This window comes from Mesoplodon bidens, assembly GCF_964165515.1.
Source record: "Mesoplodon bidens genome assembly, chromosome: 16".
NCBI classification, from domain to species: Eukaryota; Metazoa; Chordata; class Mammalia; order Artiodactyla; family Ziphiidae; genus Mesoplodon; species Mesoplodon bidens.
The window spans coordinates 74,051,200-74,063,298 of NC_138173.1; the positions used below are offsets into that span (position 1 = coordinate 74,051,200).

The 12,099-nt window shown below is 45.8% G+C and overlaps 1 protein-coding gene across 1 annotated transcript in view; it reads right to left on the reverse strand.

Moving 5' to 3' along the window:
• COL22A1 (collagen type XXII alpha 1 chain) overlaps positions 1–12,099 on the reverse strand; it is a gene marked incomplete at both ends in the record, with an annotated part of 241,676 nt that overhangs the window by 185,193 nt on the left and 44,384 nt on the right. The window contains 2 exons of the mRNA XM_081258732.1: positions 428–703; positions 11,733–11,856. Coding sequence (XP_081114858.1) covers positions 428–703; positions 11,733–11,856 — 400 coding nt within the window. The remainder of the gene's footprint in view (positions 1–427; positions 704–11,732; positions 11,857–12,099) is intronic.

Genomic DNA, 12,099 nt, shown 5'->3' on the forward strand with positions numbered 1-12,099 from the left:
TTTTACTTATTTTCCATACACTTTCCTACATTTTCCAATATTTTTACAATTAGAGAAGAAGGGAAAAGAGTCTAAATTTACAGGGAACTGTGTAACTCTTATTTCTCTGCCCATCGATTTGTCTACATATACATGTAGATATATGTCCCGTGTCCCCAGTGCAGAGCACAGTGCTTGGCACAGAGTAGGTGCTCAATATATATATGGTAAATGATCAGGTGGCTAAATAATTAAATGAATGAGTGAATGAATGAGTGATGGTGACATGGCAGTTTTCTGAGTCAGGGTCCTCCCTCCTAAGACAGTGCAAGGTGATGACTTGATACATGATACACACAGGTGTAGGGGACATCAGGAGCACCTGGCTCCTGAGGCTTCTCCCTGGTGACCCCAGGACCTTGGCTGCAGGAGGCCTGCCAGTACTCACGTCGACGGGCACACTGTCGTAGAGGCGCTTGCCGATCCCAGTCTTCCCCTGGATGTCGATGTTCTCCCTCTCCTCGATGGGCAGTGTCTGCACCAGCACACAGTCTATGTACAGGGAGACGTTCTGGGCCTGGATGCTCAGGGCCACCTTGTGCCAGTCCCGGTTGAAAAGGTCATGGACCCGGGGACCTCGGAAGACCACCCTGACGGCATCCTTCATGGCACCCACAGCGTTGTACTCCACGGCCTTGTTCTCGCCGTCCAGCCGGATGGACACCTGGGGAGGAGAGAACGAGAGGCCCCTTGAGCTGCATGGGACCAAGGGAGGAGAGGGCAACTGGGGCGGGGAGATCGCAGAGTCAGACCCGACAAACCTGAGTCAGATCCTAGCCGTGACCCTCACCAGCTGGTCAGCCTTGGGCAAATCACTGCCCATCCCTAAGCCTTGGTGTCCTCCTCACTACGATGGTGTCACTGACATCTGCCTTACAGGCTGATCTAAACCCTGTATTAAATGGAAGATCTGAACTCACACGTTAATCCAGGGGTCAAAATCTCAAGTACCCGAGGGGCTATGCAGGTAAGAGCACCTTTGTGAAACTACAAGGGGACTGGTGAGGAGGGGCTTGATCTGTGAGACCGACCAGAAACCCTGAGTGGTTTCAGCTTCTTTTAAAACCGCAGGCAGCAAAACAGAATCCATCTGTGTCTAGATACCAGGTGCCAGTCTGAGACCCCATCCACTAACCCAAACTCTCTCTCACCTTGAAGATAAAATTGAAGCCCTGGTAGAATAAAGCAATTCGGTGGCAGGGACCTTGGCTGTCTTGTTCACTGGATTACCCTCCAGCCCTTTGCAAAATGCCTTGAAAACTCTGGAAGGAAGTTTTACTTTCCTCTGCGTTTTAAGAATGAATGAGGGGCTTCCCTGGTGGCGCAGTGGTTAAGAATATGCCTGCCAATGCAGGGGACACGGGTTTGAGCCCTGGTCCGGGAAGATCCCACATGCCGCAGAGCAACTTAGCCCGTGCGCCGCAACTACTGAGCCTGCGCTCTACTGCCTGTGAGCCACAACTACTGAGCCCTTGTGTCACAACTACTGAGCCCCGCATGCCTAGAGCCTGTGCTTCGCAACAAGAGAAGCCACCACAATGAGAAGCCCGCGCACTGCAACGAAGAGTAGCTCCCGCTCACCGCAACTAGAGAAAGCCTGCACGCAGCAATGAAGACCCAATGCAGCCAAAAAATAAATAAATTAAACTAATTTTTAAAAAATGAATGAATGAAGTAATGAATGAACGTATGCTCATCCATGTGCTTATTTTTTCATCCCTTGCACGATACTCACTGAACATCCTCTGTGACAGGCAAGCAACCTGCTTGGTGTCAGGAATGCAGGGGTGAGCAAGATCAACACTGCCTCAGTGCACGGAGGTGGGGGACATAATGTGACACAGAAAATAGGTATTCACTGAGCAAATGGATGGATGGGTATATTCTTGTCCAATCTCCATGGGGTTAGTCTCCATCTGCCCTGATATCCACGCTCCACCTCTCTCTACCTGGATCTGGACTCCCAGACTCTGACCTTTGACTTCTTGACCTGGGCTCCGACGCCCTTTGGCTTCTCGTTAGTCTGGCCCATGGGAGTGGAAATCAAAGAGCAGGAAGAGAGAGGGGTCTGGTATTGACTCTCCTGCCCTCCCAGCTTCCCTGCGGTTCCAGACAGCCATGTTCCTCCACGTGCCAGGGCCCTTTGGAAGCCCTCCCTCCTCCACGACTCCAGAACACAACGTCTCCGCTAACCACCAACCTCTCCCTGCCCAGGCCATCCAGGCCCCGGGCAGGAGCTTCCTGCTGTTGCTAATCCCAGGACACCACAGTATCTTTCATTGGTTTCCTTAACCCTGACCCTTAACCTCATCAGCTCCCTTACCCCGAGACACTTTACTGAAACACTCTTCAAAAATCTGGGCTGTCTATTGCTTGCCCACACCCAAGCTGGCAAGTCACTTTTAAGCTGTGTGACCTCGGGCAGGTTGTTTAACCTCTGTGTGCTGTTTCCTCATTTGTAAAATGGCACTGATGATAGTGCCTACTTGATAGAGTTGTTATGAGAATTAAATGAATTTATAGATATATAAAACACTTCCATAGTACTTACACATCAGGCAGTGTTCTAAATACTATCTATAATAAACGAAGCAAGTTCAAAGACACCGCCGCAGTGAAGCCTTCTCTGACACACACGTGTAACTGGATTCTAAGCTGGCCATTTGCTCTCACATCCTCAGGCGTGTGGATTTATTTATTTTTTCATAGCATTTCGGGTCAGTACATGAAAGCATTCTGGGTCATTTATTTCATCCACCTGCTTCTTGCCTGCCCTGCCCCATCCTTTTAAGCAGGCACCCCGTCTCTACTGCTCATCTCTTTAACCCCAGTGGCTAGGACAACACACGCCATATAGTAGGACTCAACAGAAAGGGAATAAATGAATGAATGAGAGCCCCGAGGTTAAAGGAAGGAGCCCACTGCCCTGCCGGGAACCAGCCACAGTGTTTATGACACCACCCAGGTGTTCTGGATTCTCTGTCTCCGGTCCCCCACATGGCTTCAGCACAGCCAAAGGGAACCTAAAGTTTATTTTTAACTGCATTGTCTGCTGGTATGTTACAGTTAGGGTGAAAAACAAAACTATGAACCCCTGACTAATAACCTTAAACTTCTCGTAAGCATAATCTTATAATCATGATTAAACCTGGTCTCTTTCTTGAAATCAGTTTCACCTGTTTGAGCCCTGTACCCCTGAGCCACCTGGGGAGCTTCATGAGGACATGGGTTTTTCTCCAATGTTTCTATTTCTCCCAGCACCATACAGAGCAGAGGAAGGCCCGGCAGGCCCGAGTCCAAGCTGGGTGGGGGTGGGGGGGCTCAGGAGGGCACTCCATGGCTCAGATCCATCAGCAAACCATGCTGGTTCTATTTTCAAACTACATATCCAGAATCCCATCATTTCTCCCCAGTTCCCTATGACTACTTGGTCTGAGTCAGTATCACCCTGTGCCAAGAGGACCACAGCGGTCTGTCTCCCAGGCCCCCTGTCCTGGGCCTGCCCACCTCGCAGAGCCTACTCTCCAGTCCCTGCACTGGCCTCCACCCTGTTCTGAGTCTCACCTCCACCCCTCCACCCTGCTCCAGAACTAGCCTCCTCCTGGCCCTTTATCAGATCTGGAATGAGTACCCCTCAGTTTCTCCAAATGACAAATGGGGAAAATGCCAGCGGTCAAGGGTGGTTGTAAATTCTCCGTGGGGTCATGGATGTAAAAATCTAGATCCGGTTATTACAGGGCTACGGGACAAAGAGCACGTGAGAAGGTGGCTCACACCAGTCTGCTCACAGGTCATCTTCTACGTGGCCTCTGTCCATTTTTCCTGTGTCCGGTCAGGACTTCCCTGAGGCGTGGGGCGGCCACCACGTCATTTTCAGTGAAGGGTATGCCCCAAAGCCTGCTCAGTGGAACAGAACAGCCCGGTGCCTCTGTGAAAAGGCAGGTTCTGTCTCTGCCCGGCTCTGCAGGATTCCAGCCCAGGGCTCATTCTGGCAGAAGGAGGGGAAGAGGCCGACACGGCCCTGCAAACGCCATGGAGGAAGAGGACCCAGACTGAGGGGTGGTGCGGGCTCGCCCCATAGGACTGCCATGGCAGGTGCCCAGGCCCACGGCACAGGACCCCGGGAGACTGGAGACGTGCGCGTCTGCAATGGAGGTGGGTGAGGGTCACGACGAGCTGCCTGCTCTCTGGAGAAGAGTCTCACCTCCTGCAGTCGGCCTCCCACACTCAGGAAATCAGGCCACTGGGCAGTCAAGCCTGACGATGCTTCTGCATCTCAGTTTAACCAGGGACGTTGCAGGAGTGTCATTCAACAGGACTAATGGATGGAGACCAGAGCCAGCGGGGCACAGCGGTCAAAAGACAGACTTGGAGCTTGACTGTCTGGGTTCAAATCCCACCTCTCCCCTTCATGACCTGTCAAAACACGGGCAGATGTCTAAAGCCTGCTGTGGATCAGTCTCCTCTCTGTAAGGCGGTAACAGCAGAACCTACCCACAGGGTTGTTAGGGGGACTGAGTTAAGATTTGTGAAGCGCTCGGGACAATCCTTGGCTCCTACTGACTGCGTGTGAGTGTGGATAAGATGTGCCCTCGGGGGCAGGGTCCAGCTTCAACCACGGGGAGTGAGCTCACTGCCACGGAGAAGTCGCCTCTGAGGGACGAGCCTGGGAGTGTGGCTACCGCAGCCCAATGGCTTGAGCAAGCTTTTATTTTATTTCAACCCCAAGTGAAAATAAAGTCAGTGTCCCCCAGCTGAAGATGAGTAATGTCTCTACACAGTTCATTCTTCAAGAGAGGACAGGGTAAATGACAGATACGGTTGGTCCATGAACTCTGAGAACAAGCGGATCGGGATTTGCATCTCAAATAAGTGTATGGTGTTGATGGCTTGGGTCTGAGACAGGTCTTCCCTCACTCGGCTGCATGCTGTTGACAGGTGGTCCTACCTTCATAGGGACTGAGAGCCAGAATGCACCAGACATGGGCAAAGACGAGCTGCAGAGCTCCATTCAAGGTAAAACCAAGGACTACCATAAAAACTTGTATCACACATCAGGCAGCATTCTAGATGCTTTAGGGACATCATTCCACATGGTGCTTCCATTAACCATTCCTGGGAGGTTTTCTGTTTTCCATTTTCCAGCTAAGAACATTAAGACTCAGAAAGCAAATGTCGAGATTGATTCAAGATGGCGGAGTAGAAGGACGTGCGCTCACTCCCTCTTGTGAGAACACCGGAATCACAACTAACTGCTGAACAATCATTGACAGGAAGACACTGGAACTCACCAAAAAAGATACCCCACATCCAAAGACAAAGGAGAAGCTTCAGTGAGATGGTAGGAGGGGCACAGTCACAATCAAATCAAATCCCATAACCGCTGGGTGGGTGACTCACAAACTGGAGAACACTTATACCACAGAAGTCCACCCACTGGAGTGAAGGTTCTGAGGCCCATGTCAGGCTTCCCAAACTGGGGGTCCGGCAACGGGAGGAGGAATTCCTAGAGAATCAGACTTTGAAGGCTAGCGGGATTTGACTGCAGGACTTCGACAGGACTGGGGGAAACAGAGACTCCACTCTTGGAGGGCACACACAAAGTAGTGTGCGCATCGGGACCCAGGGAAAGGAGCAGTGACCCCAGGGGAGACTGAACCAGACCTATCTGCTAGTGTTGGAGGGTCTCCTGCAGAAGTGGGGGCTGGCTGTGGCTCACCGTGAGGACAAGGACACTGGCAGCACAAGTTCTGGGAAGTACTCTTTGGCGTGAGCCCACCCAGAGTCCACCATTAGCCCCAGCAAAGAGCCTGTAGCCTCCAGTGCTGGGTCGCCTCAGGCCAAACAACCAACATGGAGGGAACCCAGCCCCACCCATCAGCAGACAAGCAGATTAAAGTTTTACTGAGCTCTGCCCACCAGAGAAACACCCAGCTCTACCCACGACCAGTCCCTTGCATCAGGAAACTTGCATAAGCCTCTTAGATAGCCTCATCCACCAGAGGGAAGACAGCAGGAGCAAGAAGAACTACAATCCTGCAGCCTGTGGAACAAAAACCACATTCACAGAAAGATAGACAAGATGAAAAGGCAGAGGGCTATGTACCAGATGAAAGAACAAGATAAAACCCCAGAAAAAAAAATAAATGAAGTGGAGATAGGCAACCTTCCAGAAGAAGAATTTAGTATACTGATAGGGAAGATGATCCAGGACCTCGGAAAAAGAATGGAGGTAAAGATTGAGAAGATGCAAGAAATGTTTAACAAAGACCTAGAAGAATTAAAGAACAAACACCTAGAAGAATTAAAGAACAAACAAACAGAGATGAACAAAACATAACTGAAATGAATAACTGAAATGAAAACTACCCTAGAAGGAATCAATAGCAGAATAACTGAGGCAGAAGAACGGATAAGTGACCTGGAAGACAGAATGGTGGAATTCACTGCCGCGGAACACAACAAAGAAAAAAGAATGAAAAGGAATGAAGACAGCCTAAGAGACCTCTGGGACAACATTAAACGCAACAACATTCACATTATAGGGGTCCCAGAAGGAGAAGAGAGAGAGAAAGGACCTGAGAAAATATGTGAAGAGATTATAGTCAAAAACTTCCATAACATGGGAAAGGAAATAGCCCACCAAGTCCAGGAAGTGCAGAGAGTCCCAGGCAGGATAAAACCCAAGGAGAAACACGTCGAGACACATAGTAATCAAACTGACAAAAATTAAAGACAAACAAAAATTAAAAGCAACAAGGGAATAACATACACAAGGTTAACAGCTTATTTCTCAGCAGAAACTCTACAAGTCAGAAGGGAGTGGCATAATATATTTAGAGTGATGAAAGGGAAGAAACTACAACCAAGATTACTCTACCTGGAAAGGATCCCATTCAGATTCAATGTAGAAGTCAAAAGCTTAACAGACAAGCAAAAGCAGAGAATTCAGCACCACCAAACCAGCTCTACAACAAATGCTAAAGGAACTTCTCTAAGTGGGAAACACAAGAGAAGAAAAGGACCTATAAAAACAAACCCAAAACAATTAAGAAAATGGTCATAGGAACATACATATCGATAATCACCTTAAATGTGAATGGATTAAATGCTCCAACCAAAAGACACAACCTTGCTGAATGGATACAAAAACAAGACCCATATATATGCTGTCTTCAAGAGACCCACTTCAGACCTAGGGACACATACAAACTGAAAGTGAGGGGATGGAAAAAGATATTCCATGCAAATGGAAATCAAAAGAAAGCTGTAGTAGTAATACTCATATCAGAGAAAATAGACTTTAAAATAAAGAATGTTACAAGAGACAAGGAAGGACACTACATAATGATCAAGGGATCAATCCAAGAAGAAGAGATAGCAACTATAAACATATATGCACCCAACATAGGAGCACCTCAATACACAAGGCAAATGCTAACAGCTATAAAAGAGGAAATCGATGGTAACACAATAATAGTGGGGGACTTTAACACCTCACTTACACCAATGGACAGATCATCCAGACAGAAAATTTATAAGGAAACACAAGTTTTAAATGACACAACAGACCAGATAGATTTAATTGATATTTATAGGACATTCCATCCAAAAACAGCAGACTACACTTTCTTCTCAACTGCGCACAGAATATTCTCCAGGATACTTCACATCTTGGGTCACAAAGCAAGCCTCGGTTAATTTAAGAAAACTGAAATCATATCAAGCTTCTTTTCCAACCACAAAGCTATGAGATTAGAAATCAATTACAGGGAAAAAAAACGTAAAAAACACAAATACACAGAGGCTAAACAATACTAAATAAACAAGAGATCACTGAAGAAATCATAGAGGAAAAAAAAATACCTAGAGACAAATGACAACAAAAACATGACGATCCAAAACCTATGGGATGCTGCAAAAGCAGTTCTAAGAGGGAAGCTTATAGCAATAAAATCCTACTTCAAGAAACAAGAAAAATCTCAAATAAACAATCTAACCTTACACCTAAAGGAACCAGAGAAAGAAGAACAAACAAAACCCAAAGTTAGTAGAAGGAAAGAAATCATAAAGATGAGAGCAGAAATAAATGAAATAGAAACAAAGAAAACAGTAGCAAAGATCAATAAAACTAAAAGCTGGTTCTTTGAGAAGATAAATAAAACTGATAAACCTTTAGCCAGACGCATCAAGAAAAAGAGGGAGAGGACTCAAATCAATAAAATTAGAAATGAAAAAGGAGAAGTTACAACAGACACTGCAGAAATACAAAGCATCATAACAGACTGCTACAAGCAACTCTATGCCAATAAAATTGACAACCTGGAAGAAAGGGACAAATTCTTAGAAAGGTATAATCTTCCAAGATTGAACCTGGAAGAGATAGAAAATATGAACAGACCAATCACAAGTAATGAAATTGAAACTGCGATTAAAAATCTTCCAGCAGGGCTTCCCTGGTGGCGCACTGGTTGAGAGTCTGCCTGCCGATGCAGGGGACATGGGTTCATGCCTCGGTCTGGGAAGATCCCACATGCCACAGAGCGGCTAGGCCCGTGAGCCATGGTCACTGAGCCTGTGCATCTGGAGCCTGTGCTCCGCAACGGGAGAGGCCAGAACAGTGAGAGGCCCGCGTACTGCAAAAAAAAAAAAAAAAAAAAAAAATCTTCCAGCAAACAAAAGTCCAGGACCAGATGGTTTCACAGGTGAATTCTATCAAACATTTAGAGAAGAGCTAACACCCATCCATCTCAAACTCTTCCAAAAAACTGCAGAGGAAGGAACAGTCCCAAACTCATAAAAAAGAAAATTACAGACCAATATCACTGATGAATACAGATGCAAAAATCCTCAACAAAATACTAGCAAAGGATCCAACAACACATTAAATACTAGGATCCAACAATACATTAAAAGGATCATACACCATGATCAAGTGGGATTTATGCCAGGGATGCAAGGATTCTTCAACATACGCAAATAAGTCAATGTGATACACCATATTAACAAACTGAAGAATAAAAACCATATGATCATCTCAATAGATGCAGAAAAAGCTTTTGACAAAATTCAACACCAATTTATGATAAAAACTCCCAGAAAGTGGGCATAGAGGGAACCTACCTCAACATAATAAAGGCCATATATGACAAACCCATAGCAAACATCATTCTCAAAGGTGAAAAACTGAAAGCATTTCCTCTAAGATCAGGAACAAGACAAAGATGTCCACTCTCACCACTATCATTCAACATAGTTTGGAAGTCCTAGCCACGACAATCAGAGAAGAAAAAGAAATAAAGGGAATCCAAATCGGAAGAGAAATAAAACTGTCACTGTTTGCAGATGATATGCTATACATAGATAATCCTAAAGATGTCACCAGAAAACTGCTAGAGCTAATCAATGAATTTGGTAAAGTTGCAGGATACAAAATTAATGCACAGAAATCTCTTGCATTCCTATACACTAACAACGAAAGATCAGAAAGAGAAATTAAGGAAACAATCCCATTCACCATTGCAACAAGAAGAATAAAATACCTAGGAATAAACCTACCTAAGGAGGTCAGAGACCTGTACTCAGAAAACTATAAGACACTGATGAAAGAAATCAAAGATGACACAAATAGATGGAGAGATATACCATGTTCTTGGATTGAAAGAATCAATATTGTGAAAATGACTGTAATACCTAAAGCAATCCACAGATTCAATGCAATCCCTATCAAATCACCAATGGCAGTTTTTACAGAACTAGAACAAAAAGTCTTAAAATTTGTATGCAGACACAAAAGACCCCGAATAGCCAAAGCAATCTTGAGGGAAAAAAACAGAGCTGGAGGAATCAGACTCCCTGACTTCAGACTATACTACAAAGCTACAGTAATTAAGACAATATGGTACTGGCACAAAAACAGAAATATAGATCAGTGGAACAGGATAGAAAGCCCAGAGATAAACCCATGCACATATGGTCAACAAATCTATGACAAAAGAGGCAAGGATATATAATGGAGAAAAGACAGTCTCTTCAATAAGTGGTGCTGGGAAAACTGGACAGCTACATGTAAAAGAATGAAATTAGAACATTCCCTAACACCATACCCAAAAATAAACTCAAAATGGATTAAAGACCTAAATGTAAGACTGGACACTATAAAATGCTTAGAGGAAAACATAGGAAGAACACTCTTCGACATAAATCACAGCAAGATCTTTTTTGACCCACCTCCTAGAGTAATGGAAATAAAAACAAAAATAAACAAATGGGACCTAATGAAACTTAAAAGCTTTTGCACAGCAAAGGAAACTATAAACAAGACGAAAACACAATCCTCAGAATGGGAGAAAATATTTGCAAACCAATCAATGGACAAAGGATTAATCTCCAAAATATATAAACAGCTCATGCAGCTCAATATTAAAAAAAACGAACAACCCAATTAAAAAATGGGCAGAAGACCTAATTAGACATTTCTCCAAAGAAGACATACAGATAGCCAAGAAGCACATGAAAAGCTCTCAACCTCACTAATTATTAGAGAAATGCAAATCAAAACTACAATGAGGTATCACCTCACACCAGTCAGAATGGGCATCATCAGAAAATCTACAAACAACAAATGCTGGAGAGGGTGTGGAGAAAAGGGAACCCTCTTGCACTGTTGGTGGGAATTTAAATTGATACAGCCGCTATGGAGAACAGTATGGAGATTCCTTAAAAAACTAAAAATAGAACTACCATATGACCCAGTGATCCCACTACTGGGCATATACCCAGAGAAAATCATAATTCAAAAAGACACATGCACCCCAATGTTCACTGCAGCACTATTTACAATAGCCAGGTCATGGAAGCAACCTAAATGCCCATTGACAGATGAATGGATAAAGAAGATGTAGTACATATATGCAATGGAATATTACTCAGCCATAAAAATGAACGAAATTGGGTCATTTGTAGAGACGTGGATGGACCTAGAGACTGTCATACAGATGAAGTAAGTCAGAAAGAGAGAAACAAATATCGTATATTAACACATGTATGTGGAATCTAGAAAAAGGTACAGATGAACTGGTTTTCAGGGCAGAAATGAGACACAGATGTAGAGAACAAATGTGTGGACACCAAGGGAGGAAAGCAGGGGGGCGGGGGGGTGGTGGTGGGGTGAATTGGGTGACTGGGATTTACACGTATACACTAATATGTATAAAATACATAACTAATAAGAACCTGCTGTATAAAAAGTAAATAAATAAAAAATTTTTTTTAAAAAGGAAGAAAGTGAACGTGTCTCAGAGGCCACAACAAGAAAGGACTAGACACGAGGTCTGAACCCAGGTTGTGCTGACTCTCAGCCAGTTTCCTCCACTACATCATGAACGTGCTGCTAAGAGAGCATGTGCCACAGGACAGCAGCACTGGCTGCCACCTCCCTGGCTGGGCTGAGGGTCCCTGAGACAGGAACTGGGCGTTCTGCCCCACCAGGTGACGGGCACTTGACCGTCAAGGAAGAAGTGCAGCCCTCTGGCGGTCTGCCAGCCCCTGCAGCTGCCCTGAGCCTCTATGGACACCAGACCCTCCATCTCCCAGGCCCAGGACAGAGACCCCAGGAGAAAACATGGTGGTTGATGCCAAGCCCACGAGAAGGAGAAAGAATTCTGCACTGAGACAAGGCATGCTGCTCACACCTGCGGGATGCCGTACTGGTCGATGACCTGCCAGATATACCAGTCTTCTTTCCGAGACATCTTCCGGAGCCGGAAGGTGGTGACAAAGGCGTACTCATCAGGCAAGCCTTGCGGGAACACATCCCTGGAGGGAGACAGAGACAGATGGCGCCGGGCTGAGAGAAGAGGCTGCAAAGGAGGCCCACGCACCCCGGGGTCACGAAGTCCTGCCACTCTGACCTCCTAGGGTTCTAAAGTCCACCTGCTCGCCTGCCTTTACCACCTTTTCCTTCAGTCAGGGCCTCCGTACAACCCTCCGCCGACCCTCGCTGTGGCCCCTTCACTGTCCCGGTGCACCCACCCTCAGCCCCGTGAAATCCACCCCCGC